The sequence below is a fragment of the Protopterus annectens genome, chromosome 1.part1, assembly GCF_019279795.1.
Source record: "Protopterus annectens isolate FY-2018-M chromosome 1.part1, PAN1.0, whole genome shotgun sequence".
NCBI classification, from domain to species: domain Eukaryota; kingdom Metazoa; phylum Chordata; order Ceratodontiformes; family Protopteridae; genus Protopterus; species Protopterus annectens.
Window position 1 is genome coordinate 1,195,996,305 of NC_056726.1, and position 18,166 is coordinate 1,196,014,470.

Here is an 18,166-nt window from a genome sequence, read left to right on the forward strand (position 1 = left end):
TATATATGTATTGATAAAGATATACATATATATGTATAGATAAAGATACACATACACACACACACACACACACATATATATATATATATATATTATATATATATATATATATAGATAGATAGATAGATAAAGAGATATAAATATATGTGAGGGGGTAGCAGTTCTTTTGGCTGGACACTGATTTGCTTGACCAAGAAAACTTTGGGTTGGTACTACTAAATATTTGATTTACTGAATGTTTGTGTTTCTGAATTTTTCTGATTAAATAGTAGCTGGTGAGTATGTAGGGTGGGAGTATGTGAATGTTTGGGGATTACGGTTAGAGTAAAGGTTAGATTAGGCTTGGGAGTGTGTGTGAGTTAAGATTTTTCACTTCACTCTCTGAAATCGTCAACTTGTAACAGTGTGGTGTGCTTGGAATTTTTTTCATTATTGAGTGCTGGAGATGTCAAAAAGAAGAAAGAGCAAATCTGTGTGTGAGTAAGGTAAGGATTAGTTTGTGTGGATATACCTAAAGTTTGGGCATTAAGGAAACACACACACACACACACACGTGTGTGTGTGTGTGTGTGTAAGAGTTTCTGGGTTTTATGGTTACAGTAAGGGTTACTAAAGAAGCTACATTTACTATTCTGTGCATATGCGTGTTTTTGTGTGTGTGTGTGTGTGTGTGTGTGTGTGTGTGTGTGTGTGTGTGTGTGTGTGTGTGTGTGTGTGTGTGTGTGTGTTTGTGTGTGTGTGTAAGAGTTTCTGGGTTTGGGTTTTATGGTTACAGTAAGGGTTACTAAAGAAGCTATATTTAGTATTCTGTGCATATGCGTGTTTGTGTGTGTGTGTGTGTGTGTGTGTGTGTGTGTGTGTGTGTGTGTGTGTGTGTGTTTGTGTATGTGTTTTGTCTGAGTGTCTTGTTGCATAAGTAGTATTACAGAAAGGATTTTTCTTAGTTAGGGTAATGCATAGGACTGAGATTAGGACCAGAAACAGGTCTAGATTTAGCATGCATTAATAAGGAGTTGCAGGGAGTTTGGAATCCTAAACGTACTCCAGATCTGGGATTTTCTGCAGTTTTTCCCATATGGTTTGCTTCATGTTTTAGGCATGAAATAAGGAGCCAGTATGAGTGGCTGCATTGATCTTGTATCCACATGATGCTCTGCTAGTTGGGACCACCCTGTCTTAGTCTTGAACATATCCAAAGATTCTTGTCATACTGATCAGAGTTCCTGAATTTGCACAGATAATAGCTTCTATGACAACAGCTGGTCATTCACTGAGGTATCACTCTGAACCTCACTGAGGATCTCTACTACCAGAGCACTTCACTATCACAGGCATAACTAGGGTAGGGGGGATGCTAGGGGCATGACTGTCAGGTGCCAATGTGCCAGTGGTGCAGAAATGGAAAATAAGATTTTTTTTTTGAAGCTGTGAGGATAATGGGGCAATAGTGCAATAAAATGAATGCCAATACAGCATTTGCAGTCATTGATAAAGCACTGAAGTGTTTAGTAGGCTGTACCATGCCACTTGTTGCCTTTGTAGTAAGCAGTTTGCTAAGTTCGGTCCAAAAGATTTGAGGTCTTTTTTTGGGCAACTTAGAGTTGGGGTATGGGCAATTTGAGGGAACTATACATGAAGACAAATGATGTAGATACAGTTCTGCTAATTACTAGAGTCTTTGTACTTATGGCAGGGCTTTATCATATTAGTATGGTTAAGTTTGTGTTTCTGCTACAACCAAAAACCACTCTTTGAGCCAATGACCTGCGACCAATAGTTAAAAGCACGTTTATTCAATCCACATAAAGTACTTCACCATACAAAAGGTGAATCCACAAAAACAAAACAGGTCAAGCGCTTTCATCGATAGACTTCATCAGAACCTATCGAAAGCGCTTGACCTGTTTTGTTTTTGTGGATTCACCTTTTGTATGGTGAAGTACTTTATGTGGATTGAATAAACGTGCTTTTAACTATTGGTCGCAGGTCATTGGCTCAAAGAGTGGTTTTTGGTTGTTATTTGTGTTGGTTTCCACTCTTTTACACACCAATTCCACTAATAATTAACATCTTACCTTTCCTACACCAGTGAAAGCACTCCCTGCATCATATGTTGTCTAACAGAAATAAACAACAATAACTTTTATTCAACAGCATAAACTCAGGCTCTTTCTGTCCAGTCATACCAGACCTTTTCCTACTGCATTGATTGTCCTAGGTGGTCTTGTGCCAACATCATGAGGCCCCCAGTCACAGTCCTGAAATTCAGCACATGGCTGATGTTACTTGTAGAAAACAAATTCACCCACCCATTCATCAGAGATTCATGTTCCTTATCCTTTGACGAAAAAGTAGCTAAAATGACAAAGAAGTTTAGATTCTTAGGACACCTCTATGCATGTGTAGAAGAGTAGGGGTAGATTCTACTCAATACCATGTAAACTAGTCTACAAATGCTCTCAGCACAATCTTAGTCAAAGTCAAAGCAGATTTATATGACATTCAGACTCCACAATAAGTGCAACTAAATGAAATTACATTGCTCCAGGCTCTATGAGCAAACATCCAACATCCAACAATTCACATTACTACATTATGACATTCCTACTACATGATATTTACTGTTTTACATATCAATAGACAGTTACTAAGCTAAAGAGGCACTGTATTTATTGCACAGAATTCCACAGCCACTTCTTATTGCACAGGATTCTGTTAGCAGTAGTCTAAGGAATCATGATATTTAAGTCACAAAAAGTTCACAGCTGTTACTTATTGCAGAGGATGATGTTTTAGCATCAGTGGATATTGCACAGAAATAAGAGTATACTCAGATTAATTGCACGGTGTATTTAAGACCCTTTAAGGTTATTGCACGGAAATATACTTCTCACTTGTATTACCTACTGTCCCTGAGGTCAAGTGAGATGTAAGTTGGTATTGGAGCTCAGTAGCCTGATGGCTAAAAGGATAGAAGTCAAATTAAATCTTTCCACCAAATCTATGCAGATGGTAGGAGGTAGTTTTAAACTTATTCACGTCATGGCTTTTCCACAAACAGAACATTAGGTCTGACATGAAGTCAGCTCCTCTTTCTGTTAACATTTCTTGGGGAAACCACCCCTACTGAAAATTACTAATAGAATAATTACCAGTTTTTCTGTATCAATAGATAATGAGGGGTTTGCTTCAGGATACCTGTTTGCATGGTTTACCATCACCAAGAGATACCTCTTACATAGGTATCAGGGGTATTAAACAGCAATATATACCCCCCACTGTGTAAGGTGTTATGGGGCATGATTTACAGATGCCAATGTCATGCGGGGAGAGGGGGGTGCAGTGCTGGCATTTGGAAATGAATGATTATACTGATGATACTGCATGGAAGACAAGTACTGAAACAAAGCACTTTAGTAGGAAAATAGTTTCTTTAATTTTTATACTTAAATATTTATATATTTAGGGTTAGCTTCTGTAGGACTATAGACAAATGTGGAAGTGAAGAACTTTTTTCTGTTTTTATTGTTTGTCAGCTTCTGTCAGAAAACTGTTTGGCTATCTAGGTCCATGGCTTTGTGTGGCTGCAGGCATTGTGTATTGTGGGCATTTTGCCTGTGATCTTACCACAGTATTCCTAAAAAAATGCATAGGCCTCCTTTATATATGCACATCATGAAAAAGGAATATCATGAGCCATGGCCATAAGTGACCAGTGTTAGGCCCTTGTGACTATCAGTTTCTGTACGACTTTTTCCTCTAGCCCTGTTTCCAGAATATATTCTTTGTGCAGTAATTCATTAGCTCAGTGCTGAGGCTGCTTCAGCCCTAGAAGGTCAGGACTCTCCTTGGCTACCTCACTTAACACTCATACAATAGGTTCTGAGGTCTGTGACTTTCTCAGCTCACCCTTTGTGATCATTCCCAGTCCCCCTTTCAAGTCTAGTATTCTTCAAAATAGGGGCAATATTTACATTTGCTGCCATTGACCATCTGCTCCTCTAAAGCAGTCCATTCTTGAGGAAACCAAATAGTTCTCAGAGCCAAAGCTCACCTTCAGGGGTTTAATTGTCCTACTGCAAACTATATCATCGCCTGTAGTAACCATGTCACTAGGCTGTGTTGGATGTGTGGACATTGGCTGTATCTCTTCTGGAATACTTTTCCCATGTGCTTGACTCCATGCCTGGCTGCATGCAACTGCACACGCTCAGTGTACTGTGCTATCACAGTCATTGTCCATTATTACTTTTGCTGATGCTAAGATATTACTAAACACAGAGACATCTCTGTCTCACTGCTTCCTTCCCTCGCCAATGTAACCTGCATCAGTGGCATCTGAAAAGAAAGCCATCATCTCCGACACAGAAAAGTAAAGCATTGACTATAGTAAACAGAGTCCGAATAGTGGCTCAGGCTGTCATTGGAGCTGGAATGAGGGGGATGGCTCATGCCTATACTCCATGGAAGGGGACAAACTGAGACTGCAAATGTCATAAGCATCAGAGGTGAGGCAGTGAAGCAAGGCATAATCCATGGGTAGGAGTTCATCTACAAAGCCATGAATGCAGTATACCTCATTATGGGTTCATAAGAAAGTACACTTTGAAAACGGGGCATAATGACAGACACAGTGATGCAATTTGCTTACAAATGATACAACAATATCTATCTATCTATATATATATATATATATATATATATATATATATATATAGAGAGAGAGAGAGAGAGAGAGAAATATATCTATACAGCTACATATATAGATATATGTGTATGTGTGTATGTATATATATATATATATATATATATATATATATGTGTGTGTGTGTGTGTGTGTGTGTATGTGTGTGTGTGTGTGTATGCATATCTACTTTGAAACATTTAAAACCCATAACATCTAATTTCATAACACTTAATATATTTAAATATACCAACTCCAAGATCGCACTACAGTGGGAAAAAGTTAATTTCCTAACCCCACTGTATCAAGCCCTCCTGCAGAAACGTAGTAAAAAGTGTGCTTGGTAGTTTGGTGTCATTATATGTCGTTATATCTGGAGGGGATGTTATTTTCTTGTGATTTGTACTGTTAGATGTTATGAAATTCAGTGTTATGAGTTTTAGATGTTCTGGTCTCAATGTTATGAAATTAGATGTTATGGGTTTTAGATGCTTTGAAGGGGACCCATATATATGGAGAGGAAATACACCTTTCTGCCCCAGATCCACACCTTGCGGCCCCAGAACTTGGACCGAAGCTCCAAAGGAGGTGGTGCTTCCATATTCATAAAGGATGCACACACCTCCATACTGGTAGCCCAACATAACGCATCTGAGATACTTCAGGTGTAGCTAACATTGGGTAAGACAGAGATTCAGGTGGTAGCCTGCTATAGGTCCCCAACCATGTCACAAGACTCATATTCCACATTCCTAAGCACCCTGGAGAATATTAGGGTCCAACCTAACACTCTTATACTGGGCGACTTCAACTACCCCTCAATGAACTGGGAAAACTAGTCCTGTACCAATACACTTGCCTAATGCTTTCTGGAATTCATTAATTCCAATGCTCTGGACCAGCTCATTCTTACCCTCACTAGAGGTAGCAACATCCTTGACCTGGTCATTAGTAACATGGGCAACCATTGCACTACACCAATAGTCAACTCCTCCCTGGTTAGATCCGACCACAAACTAATCACCTTGGAAATCCACATCCCTCCTACCCCTCCCCCACCACAAAGGTAAGCACCATGAAAAACTTCTTCAAAGCTAACTTTGGGCTCCTAAAAACAGAGGTGGCTAACTTCACAGCACCCATGCAAATGGAGAATAGTTGCATGACAACCGACTCATACACCAATGCACTGTACGAACACATATACAAATGCATGGATCTTGCCATACCCAATAGAACCAAGATGCTCTCCTCAAAAAAAAAAAAAAAAAGGAACCAATTTGGTGGTTCCCTGCCATAAACAAACTCTACAACAGAAGAAGGAAACTGATGTGGAATAAGGGGAAGTCCCAAGACTGGAAAAGCTCCCTTATCAGCCTCAACAAAAGGTTGAGATCCCTCATCAAATCCTCTAAAGATAGTTATGAAAACAGAATTGCAGCAGATAGTAAAGACAACCACAAGGCCTTCTATAGTTATGTAAAGAATCTCCACAGCAATACCCAGATTTGCTCTGAGCTACTGCTCAATGGTGCCTCCTATACTGAGCCAACTGATATTGCCAATATACTGGCCTACAGATTCAGTGCTAACTTTACCCGTCTCGCACCCCCCAAAGGACCAATCACAATACCAGTAGATTTACAGGCACCCAATATTACTGCTACACAGGTTAAAACAGCACTGTCTAAGGCCAAGAAAACAGCTTTTGTGGGACCTGACAATATCCCTTGCTGTGTTCTACATGAACTACAGAGTGAACTGGCACCTCACCTGTGTGCCCTGTTCAATCACAGCCCCACCTCAGGCTTTGTCCCTACTGAATGGTGCACTGCTACAGTCATCCCTCTCCACAAAGGAAGAGCGACTACAGACCCTGGGAATTTATGCCCCATTAGACTGACGAGTCTGATATGCAATGCTATGGAACGCATCATCATGGACCTAATAAAAAAGATATAGTGAATCTCCAAACTCTGGATCCTGCACAGTTTGGTTTTGTGAAGGATAGATCATGTCTGCTCAACTTGATTGACTTCTTTGAGTCAGTCACCAGAGCTGTGGATGAAGGCAAGGTGGTTCATACAACCTACCTTGACCTGACCAAGGCCTTTGATACTATTCTCCTCTCAGGAATCATAGAAAAGCTCACTAAGCTAGGCATCAACCCCTATATCACTAGGTGGGTTGCAAACTGGTTCACAAATAGAACCCGCAGTGTGAAAGTAGCTGACTCCAAATCAGACTGCTGACCAGTCACGAGTGGAATCCCACATGGTTCGGTCCTGGGTCCTTTCCTATTTGGTATCTACTTGTCTGAAGTCCAGGCCAACATGAAGGGACTCTGGCTGACAAAGTTTGCAGATGATTGCAAGTTGGGAGCTATTATTAACTCCCCAAGTGATGTTGACATCCTACAGAAAAGTCTCAATGAGACCAACTACTGGTGTCAGAACCATGGCTTTAATCTCAATGCCAAAAATGTGTCGTCATCCCCCTTGGGAAAAACCCAGTTCCTTTGAATTAACACACTGATGCTAGTCCACTGAACACAGAAGGCATTATAAGAGATCTGGGAACACAGGTTGAGAGCAACCTCTCTTTTGACCACCATGTTGTCACTGTGGTCAGAAAGTCCTTCTATGTGGCACATCTCATTACTAAGGGTTTTGCATCCAGGAAGAAAGAGGTTATTGTCTCCCTCTACTCTTCCCTCACTAGGCCAATCATCGAGTACAATGCCCCATTTGACATGTACCTCACTAGACACCTGCAACAACTGGAGAGGCCGCAAAAGTACCTCACAAAGAGGATCCTAGGCCTTAAACACTTGTCCTATATGGACAGACTCAAAAAACTCCAACTATTCTCTGTCTCATATCACCTACTTAGAGGCAATCTCTGCTTGACTTACAAAGCCATGTCTGACCCAGCTCTGTTAGAAATGCTACATCTAAATAAATCCCAATCCCTCCACACCACTCGCTCCACAGACCTCAACCTCATTACCACAATCAACAGAACATGCTGGAGGGACAGGTTCATAACCCAGAGACTACCCATGCTATGGAATAAACTTCCCATATATGTCAAGCAGAGCACCAAACTGGCCCTCTTCAACAGAAATCTTGATGAGTGGATGGAAAATAGAAAATTCACCCCAGGGATCACTCCAGTGGCTCTACTCAACAGAGGCACTAGGAACTAAGGTTGGGAGGTACGATGCCAGGGTAATCCTATGGGCTAGGCTTGTTAAGGCTCCAAGGCCATTAGCCTAGTACACACCTACAAACCTATGAAATTAAACACTTTCTCTTCATCAGAATGTGACGCATGACTGTGAAGCATACAATCATGTGTTCAGAATGTCACTACACCAACATGATTAGTTCAAGTTTTTTTAATTTCTTATGCTTGTTTTGTGAAAAGAATAATATCTGACAATAGGAACACCAAAGTGTTCTAACTCTGTACATCTTTAACATTTGGTATAACATAATACCACTTGCCTGCACTGATAACATTTCATGTCATGAGGTATGGGCTTATTATAGTGCTCTTAATTCAAGAATTTATAATAAAAAATGCATATATGCACACATTAAAACAAACAAGGAACCAAAGAAACATAGAAGTACTTCAAAGTACATCTATTTCACACCTATGAAATTTTCCCTAATTACTAAATATCAAATAATGATGCAATTATACACCCAAATATTAATCAATTTAAAAACAAAACTAAAGAATGCTACTAAATTGAACAATAAACATTAAAAACAGTTCTGACTCTCTATAAGAATGCACAATGATTATTTAAATATAAGCAGATTATGTGCTTATTTAATTTAAATATAGAATCTTAAACTACAAGATAAGACATATGTGAATCAGTTAATTTAAGCCTTAGAAAAAAAGTACAACAAAAATGTAACTAGAGCACAGTGCAACAATAAATTTATAGCTAAGCAATAAGAATATGACATTGTAAAGATAGATACTGTTCAGTATTCAGACGCCTTCTCTCTGCCTGCGCTAAGTGCTCAGCATAGGTTTACCAATTAGCACAGTGGAGAGAAATTCTGATTCAGAGACATGGTAATATAGGATGGAGAACCACCTTATTATGACTCATTACAATGTCTCTGAATTGAACACTACACTGTCAGACCTCACTGCTCTAGAGTGCTCCTCAGCAGACTATGCATGGACCTAGAAATGGCACCCCCCCACATACCGGCATGCACACACTCAAACATCCATGCACATACAAATACATACACACACAAACACACACACACACACACACACACACACACACACACACACACACACACACACACACACACACACACACACACACACACACACAAGTGCATGCACACACACATGCACACATGCAAGCACAACACACATCCACACCTACAAACATGCATACACATGTGCATGCACACACACACACACACACACACACACACACACACACACACACACACACACACAGACACATCTATAATCTCAACCCCTAGCTAAACCCCATTCTGTAACCTCCCAGGAAAACATACATACAAAAATGCATTCATTCAGTCTCATTTTTGCCTCTGCAGCCATGCACGCACATGTCCAAACACATATGACTCACCACCATCCTTTCGTTGAACTTCCCTGTGCCATGATACTCACACAGAAGTGGATGGGTGACTGCTGTCAAAATACATTATTTGCTTTTTCTGCTTATGTGTTAAATTTATGTGGCTAAGCAATTTGGAGTAAAGTTGGCTACATAAACATTTCTGGGGGGTTAGCTCATGGCTAATTAGTATTAGCTAATTAACTGGAGTGTCACACTGGTATCGGGTGGGAAACACCATAATGACAGAGAGATCTAAGAATGAAACAGGCATACCATACTGCACCTTCTGATTTATGGATTTTGAATTATTTTTAACATTTCTGAAGGTTCAGTATACATATTGCATTATTGATTACTAATAAACTCTTTGGCCCTGCAAAAAATTCAGATGTGAAAATTGTCTAATTTACCATACAATAATGTTATAAATAAGCATTAATACGATAATTAAAGTAATACAATGCAAAAACAGAAACTTTTAAGAACAATTAAAATAAGAATTAATTCACTGATAAGTGCTAATTAAAAGTTATATAAAATCCCTGAATGAAATGTATATTTCTGAAGATGACGGTGTAAAACATAAATAAACACTACACTGCAGATCACTAATAAAAACATTCATCCTTATAAAGATCCAGATGCTAAAATTAGATTTGAAGTTCATGGCTGGATGATGCCAAGGTACTGTGAAACTATTTCAAAATGACAGTCTGTCCAAATTTCAGTCCAGACATTGACTTTTAATCTTGGAACTCCCTTTATTTACAATTTATGTAGACTGCACTGGAAGACTTACATCACAGCTGTAATATGTGTAAAAAGCAGATGACTGGCATAATGGATAAGATGTTTAGCTTACAGACACAAGATGCAAGATTTGGTTCTCACATGGCTAGGCTTAAAATGGCCTACAAAGGCAGTTACCCTAGTACTAATGCCTGAAACTATGAACCACAGTTGACTGACAGCTCTGTGGATAGGATGGAATTGGTATTGCTCCTCCAGTTTCAGTGGCTTGACTTTCAGATGATTTCTCCTTTCCATTATCCTGATGTGGGCTTGCCTAGAGTGATTAACAAATATCACATTATAATGGGAATCTACCTCTTTGTCCCATATTTTGAAAATGGAAACACTATGCAGACACAGACTCACCGGTCATGACATTCATACCCCTCCAGGTATCCACCGCATTTCTAAAGACTAGAGATATCTCTGTCAGTTTGTCTGCAACACTAAAATGTTTAATTGAGCATGACAAACCAACAATCTTCTGCACTTCAATATTTTCAGTTATTCTTATCTACTCCCGCTGCCTAGTCACTGTGGAACTATTTCAACACAATAATGACCACATCTACAAAATAACCTCAAATCAACAAGATGTCTTTTTTTGTCTTTTGCCTGACACCATCTCTTTAAAGACAATCAAAACAACTAGGGTCAGGTTTTCCTCAATGTTTTCTGTTCATCTTTAGACAATGTCTCCATTTGAGTTTAGAGTTTATTCACCGGTGCTGAATGTCTGACAACCCAATGATTTGCCAAATTATTTTGCCTGATAATATCTTAAATTAATTTTCCATACATTAGTAAAAATCAAACATTGCCCTTCACTTTGGTGCCTGCTGCAGCTAACACCTTCTTGGCTGTTCTGTATCTATCAGTAAAATATAAAGACACTCACTACCACCAGCAATGCACAGAAGGCACCTGTCTTAAATGTCATGGCTTCTTTCACAGCAGCATAACCTAAGGTTATTTGTATGATATATACTTAACATCACCTTGGTGAAAGTTGTTTGCTACCACTTCAAAAACTAAGGACTCGCACAGGGATAATTCTGATTATGTCCCCAGCCTCATGTGATGCAAGGTAAATACTCTTCTGAAAGTGGCATTTGAAGTTATCGTACATAGAAGCACTGAATAAGTTTTTCAGGTCAGGCTCACAACATATTTCTTTCCTATGATTGACCACCAATTGCTATAAGCTGGAAGGTGAGCTTCTCTCTTAACCCATGTCCAAAATTGTTGGCCTCAGGTCCTATAACCTGACAACAAAGTTGTTCATTCATCTATTGACCCATTATGCTGTAGTACCAAATGCACTCGAGTGTCACTGTGTCTGAACCAGGTTTCAGAAGTTCAAAAACTCTTAACACCTCAAGTTCATCTGAGCCATGACATTTTTCTCTGTCATGACAGTCATACCCCTCCAGGTATCCCCAGCATTCTTAACATAAGCATCAAATTTTCCCTGCAGAACTACTGAATAAAAAAGTGTTAACCTGTAAACTACTTATCTCAGTGATATGTACAAGGAATACAGGGAGTGTTTCACTTTGTAATTGAGGAAACTTTATTTTCATAAAGCACAGGCTTTAACTGTGCATCACACAGCTTGGGACCTACAATTATCCACACATCTGCAAATGGCCTCATTTGAGGGTTAGCTGTAGAGAAGATGAGATGCTACAACTTCTAGAACAAACAATGAGTGCAGAGGAAGGATCAACTAAATCTAGCTAGATCTTTTCAAATTTCCACACAATATATGCTTCCTTTGCCTGAGCTAAAGTGACCCTTCATCCCAAAAAGAATTTACACAGACAGGGACATATCTAGCTAAATCCATCATGCTCCTGTCTACTCCTTAAATGACATTACACCCATCTCCAACTCTTCATCCTATTGTTGGTGAGTCCACATGGTTGCTCCGTGCAGTGTGTTAAGCTGAGAACAGCTGAGATATGTGTCTCACTTGGCCAAAAGTCACATGACATTGGACACCACTCATAGATCTTGCTCCTGGGGTAGGACCAAGTATTGCTGTTCTTGGTGTGGCTTTGAAACTTAGTCTGAACTATCACTGGAGTCTTGTTTTTTTATCACTTTTTTGTTTGTTCTTTCCAGGAAGTCCAGTTTGAAAAGAGTGAACGTAAAAGGAGTATGGCTTTCCAAATAATATAGTCCTACTAATCATTGCAACATGTAAGCCCCTCCACCATGATAATGCCATGTTGTCTGTTAGAAAAACTCTTTGCTCTGTAAATTGCATGCATGTTGCCTAAACCAAAATTTAAATGTCTAATTTTGGCCATGTGGACATCAACTCAACTTGCTTTACTTGAAACAGTAGTTTTACCTGAAACAGGTTTCCACATGCACTCACATATCTGTGTCTGTGTCCAACATATGTATAAATAAAGGATTAAGGGATATTTATGGATAAGTTAAACCTGGAGAAACAGCACTAAAGTATTTCAGAGACTCTGCTACTTTAGCATGAAAAATACTAAGACAAATCAGAATAATAAACCAACTTCTGTCATAACAAAGGAAAAGTCATGAAATGTTAGCATCACAATCTTTGAGGCTAAAATACATGCTTGTTTAATGCATAAAATCCCATTATTAACTAAATAGTTTTCTTTGAGACTGTTGCAATGATTTTATAGTAATAAAATAGTGATAACTGATTACTACGTCTTAAACCTACCTTCCTGTCACTTAACCCAGATACTGTGTCAACATATTCCTCTTGAATCATGAAAGCAGCCAGATTAGCTGTGTAGCTGGCAAGGAAGATGACTGCAAAGAAGGCCCAAATCAGTACCATGATCTTACTGGTTGTCCCCTTTGGATTTTCTACTGGTACTGAGTTATTGAACACCAGTGCCCACAGCAGCCAGATGGACTTCCCTATGGTGAACTGTGATCCACCAGGACCTGCAAGTATAAGAGAAGAATAAACAAACACATCATGACTGTCAGGCCTTGAACTGCTGTAGAAATAAAAACTGCAAAATCAGTAGTTTTGCTATCACATTTGCATGTTTCCATAAGTAGAACAAGAATCCTAAATTATGAAGCTCCAGATCTTACCAAGGCTACTAACATACAGTACAACATACATCAGTGGGTAAGAGCAATTTTGTGTGCCATTACAAATTTGTGGTTATACAAACAGGCATTCTTAACACAAAACATATCTTAACCTTCCTCACTATCAAAGTGCTAAATACCCAACCTTCAACGAGGGCACGCCCATTCACGCATGTCTTTCGAACGCCTCGAGGTGTCGGGCTGGCACCTTAGCACCGTAAAAATCTACTGCCAATCATTAGCGGACCAGAGTTCCACAGTGGCGACCCCTAACCGGGAAAAGCCGGAAGAAGAACAACATTGTTTATGTCTATGTAAATGTTTGTATTACGATATGTCAAATATTGAATGTTTTTCTGTGTAACTTTTCTAGACATAAACAATAGAAGTTAATATTCATGGCAATTTAAATAAATATTGTAGCATGAAGAGAATACAGTGGAGACAAGCAAGAAAATACAGATAGACCTTTAGCTTTAGAAAAGCTAAAAAACAGGGCAAATAAGATTGGCTGAGAATAGTAGAAGAAATGATCAAGTACGAAAGAATTATAAAATTACAGGAAAGAAGCAGAGAGGAGGGAAAGAATGAGTGATAGTGTTGCAATAAAAAGAATTGGGAGAAAGGTAGGGTTTCACAGAAGTAGAAGTAAGAATAGGATACTTAGAGAGATATGTCAGTCAGGGGGAAGATAGCTCAGACATAGTTTATTTTCCTTTAAGTGAAGTTCTATTGACTTTCTGAATTATGATTTGGATCTAATGTATCGGATGTCAAGAGGTAGTTTAATCCAGTTCTCAACAGGGTAACAGCTATAAAAGTCTTTTCCTATGTAGGACTTAGGTTTGAGAATAGTTAGGAGATGTTGTTCTGTGCTGTGGAGGGTTCTAGTAGGACTAAAAAGAGACATGATAGATTAAATATTGGGACAGAAAGAAGGTTGGTATAGAATAGAATGAATTATTTGAAGCTGAGATAGGAGGAGGCAATGAGGGAATTCAGACCAGTTCAGTTTTGTAAGTGCAATGCAGTGATGAGTCGAGTATGGAAGTTCAGCAGCAAATTTAGCAATCTTGTTGTAAGTGAATTCCAGTTTAGAGATGAGTGAGGTCTGTAAGTTGGTAAAACTTTGAGACCCATAGAGAAGGGTAGGTAACAGGTAGGCATGAGAAAGAGCTCTTTTAGCAGTAGTTTCTGATGGGTTTTCTTAATGTTGCTTAGAACATGTAGATCAAATTTTAGCTGGTCATCAATAGTGACTCCTAGTTGTCTAGTGTGGCTTTTTACTATGACGGATGTATTATTGAGGAAACAGATGGTGAAAGATGATTTCAAGTGTGACATAGATTTTGGTATGAAGAGTAAGAGTTTGGTTTTCTTTGGATTTAAGATTAGAAAGTTTAGGTTAATTTAATCCAGTTTTCAACAGACAAGAAAGAGTTTTATGTTTTAGTATGAAGTTCAGGGAGGGTATCAGCAATGGTGATAACAGTGGAGTCATCTGCATACTGGACAAGAGATGACTATTGGGTAGAGGAAGATAATTGATTAGTGAAGATATTAAAAAGTAGTGGTCCAAGAATTGACCCTTGGGGAACACCCATCTTAATAGGGAGTTCAGGGGAGATAGCAGAATACCATTTGACAGATTGGAAACGATTGCTAAGATAACTAGAGAACCATGAGATAGTAGAGATTGATAGGTTTAAATGAGAGACTTTGTCTAACAGCAGGGGGTGGGAAACAGTGTCAAATGCCTTTGAGAAATCAAGAAAGAGACAGGAGACAAGTTTATTCTGGTCTCTGGCTTGTGAAATGGTACTTATGAAGGAGATGAGAGCAGTAGTGGTACTAGGACCACAGCGAAAGCCATGTTGGGTGGGGGTGATTAAGTTTTCATGCATAAGATGTTGTACTGTTCGCTTATGTACACATTTTCCAAGATCTTGGATAGAGGAAATAGAATTGTTGTGGGCCTAAAGTTGGATAGATTAAGAGAATTCCCTCCTTTATGGATAGGAAGAGGGTAGAACTGTTTCCATAGGTCAGAGACCACAGTTTCAGAAATAGATCGATTGATGAGACTAGAGATGGGTAGAGCTAGTGAGTTGGAAGCAAATTGGAGAAAGAGAGGAGGGAGACCATCTATAGAAGGAGAACAAGGTTTAAGCTTCAGGAGTAAGGATTTTACATAAATAGTGAGAACAGTTTTTAAGCAGAATGCAGAGGTATTAAAAGAGTGAAATGTAGGAGAGGAGGGTGGGGTGGAGTAAGAGTTAGGATGATTTATAAGTTTTGTGATAATGCCAGTGAAGTAAGAGTTGAAGTTAGTAGCAGTTTGAAGAGAAGTGAGAGATGGGCTAGGCTGAGGAGTAAATGGATTTCCAGGGTGAAGGATTTGATTAATTGTATGCCAGAATTTTTTAGGGTTTTGTAGATGAGTTTTAGGGGGATTAGAGTGGAAGTTTCTCTTGTCATTGATAATAGCTTTTTTAGTAAGGTTATAAAGGAGTCTATACTGTTGTAGGCAAGATGACAGTTTAGTTTTGGTCCAAAGCTTCCAATTTTATCCCTTTGAGCCATAAGGGGGTGAGTGGGGGGAGTTAGCCAAGGGGATATGGTAGATTTTATTCTGACATGGTGTATAGGAGCAAGAGAATTGAGTATGTTAAGAAATATATTGCTAAATTCTGTGACAGCTTCATTGACTTGTATTTGTCTGTGAAAGGACCAGTTGATAGCAGAGAGTTGATTGTTAAGTTTATTAGGGTCAAAGTTTTTTAAATTTCGACATGGTTTGGTTGTATGGGGTATGAGTATGTGAGGAGTGAAATGGAGGACATTGCTGGGCAGTGGTCACTGAGGGTGTCAGGAAGGGTTTTTGGGAAGTGATATTTATGGGGATGTGATGCTAGCATCCAGTCAGGTATAGATGAATGGGTAGTAGATTTAGTGGTATAAGTAGGTGTGTTTATGAGATGGGTAAAACCATGTAAGTTGATGGATGAGGATGGGGATGCCATGGTAAGAGCTGACCAGCTGATGTTAACATCTCCCATGATTATAATCTCATTGTGGAGATCAGATGAGAGAAAGGAAAGAATACTTTCCAGTACTGTCATATTGTCATCAGGTGGAATGTAAATTGCAGCAGTGTTAAATGAGGTGTGAGGATTAATTTTGTGGAGGAGAGGGAGACACAAGAGGGGTTACTGTAAGATTTTCAGTGTACATGATAGCTACACCTCCTCCTTTTTTATAGGTTCTATCTAACCTTCTGATGTTATAGACAGGGGGAAGTATGTCTTTATCTGGGATATGGGGTGTAAGCCAAGTCCCACAAAGAACAATGATGTGAGATGAATGTTGAGAAATCCAAGAATGGAATTCAGCAGTTTTACTTAATAAGCTTCTCAGATTTATAGCATGCAGGGAGATGTGCTTTGATGGGATATAGGAAAGAGAATAGGTGGAATGTTTGGATATATCAGTAGAGGGTGAGATAACACTAGGGCCAAGGTCAGGGTATATGTCACAAATGTATTGTTCTTGGGCATTTGGCAGTATACTGCACCTATTACCAGTATATAGCATCTCACTGACAGTCTGGACCGAGAAGGAAATGAAATTAATGGCAGATACTGCAAAATTAAACAGATTGTTGCATCATCTGCGTACGTATGAGCACGGCTATACAAGTCTGTAAACAATTAACACCATGGGATTCAGAAACATGTTCAAACAATGAGGTTTAGCCTCCTGCTGCTTACTGTCTTGCCATGATGTGGTTTAGAGTTCATTATCAATTAACAATATGAAATCTCAGAGCTTAAACATCAGCTGATTAATAATTTTGCTCATGCCCAGAGCATGAAAGTTGCAGCCTTGGCTTTATAATCTGATGAGCAAAACCAAAGAAAAAACAGAGGATGTATACACCTCAGTATATACACATAAGTTTAAAAGTGATAAGCTGAGATAAGCTCATTTGACTTTAAGGGTGCCACTACACTATTTATATCTATTCTTTGACTTGAACAAGATGTGGAAATGGAAGTATCGGCCAGCACAAAAAAAGGGGCAGCTATCAAAGGGAAGGTAAACAGGTAAGGAAAGAATACGATGGGAAGGGAGGAAGGGGTATCATTTTTTATTTGGGACTTGTGGCCATTTTTATTTATTATTTACTATTTTTTTACTTGATTTTGTTTATCAGGAAAGTCCATCTAGGAATTTAAATGCCGATTTTAAATGGACACCCAGTGAGAAAAGCTTCAAAAAAAGGACAGAAATAGAAAATAAAAACAGTCAACAAACATTATTTACAAAGTATTTTAAAGCAAACAGTCAATAAATATTATTTACAAAGCATATCAGATTAAGGACATGCATTTTGGGGAAGGAAGGACGGAACGAAGGAAGGAAGGGAGGAAGGAAGTAAGGAATGAAGGAAGGAAGGGATGGAGGAAGGAAGGAAGGAAGGGAGGGAGGAAGGAAGGGAGGAAGGAAGGAAGGAAGGGAGGGAGGGAGGAGGGAAGGGAGGAAGGGAAGGAGGAAGGAAGGGAGGGAGGAAGGAAGGAAGGGAGGAAAGAAAGAAGGAAGGGAGGGAGGGAGGAAGGGAGGAAGGAAGGAAGGGAGGGAGGGAGGGAGGAGGGGAGGGAGTAAGGGAGGAAGGAAGGAAGGAAGGAAGGAAGGAAGGAAGGAAGGAAGGAAGGAAGGAAGGAAGGAAGGAAAGCTGAAAGTATACTAGGATGTTAAAGGTAAGTAACACTGGCAAATATCCATAAACATAACATAGACAAGACTAACAGGGAAGGTGCTGACACAATGGTGCAGGAGCAGTGGATTCAAAGCCATCAGAAAAACAAAAGGGAAGACATTAGCAAAATTGAGGACTAGACAAGTGGGGGAGGACATGGACACAAAACTAAGGGATACATGGGAATACAGTATAAGAT

At 39.3% G+C, this 18,166-nt stretch overlaps 1 protein-coding gene across 1 annotated transcript in view; it reads right to left on the reverse strand.

The window, feature by feature from the left end:
* Window positions 1-18,166, reverse strand: part of LOC122815911 (glutamate receptor ionotropic, NMDA 2D-like) — a 1,415,655-nt gene that overhangs the window by 257,966 nt on the left and 1,139,523 nt on the right. The window contains 1 exon segment of the mRNA XM_044088769.1: window positions 12,823-13,052. Within this exon segment, the coding sequence (XP_043944704.1) occupies window positions 12,823-13,052 (230 nt within the window).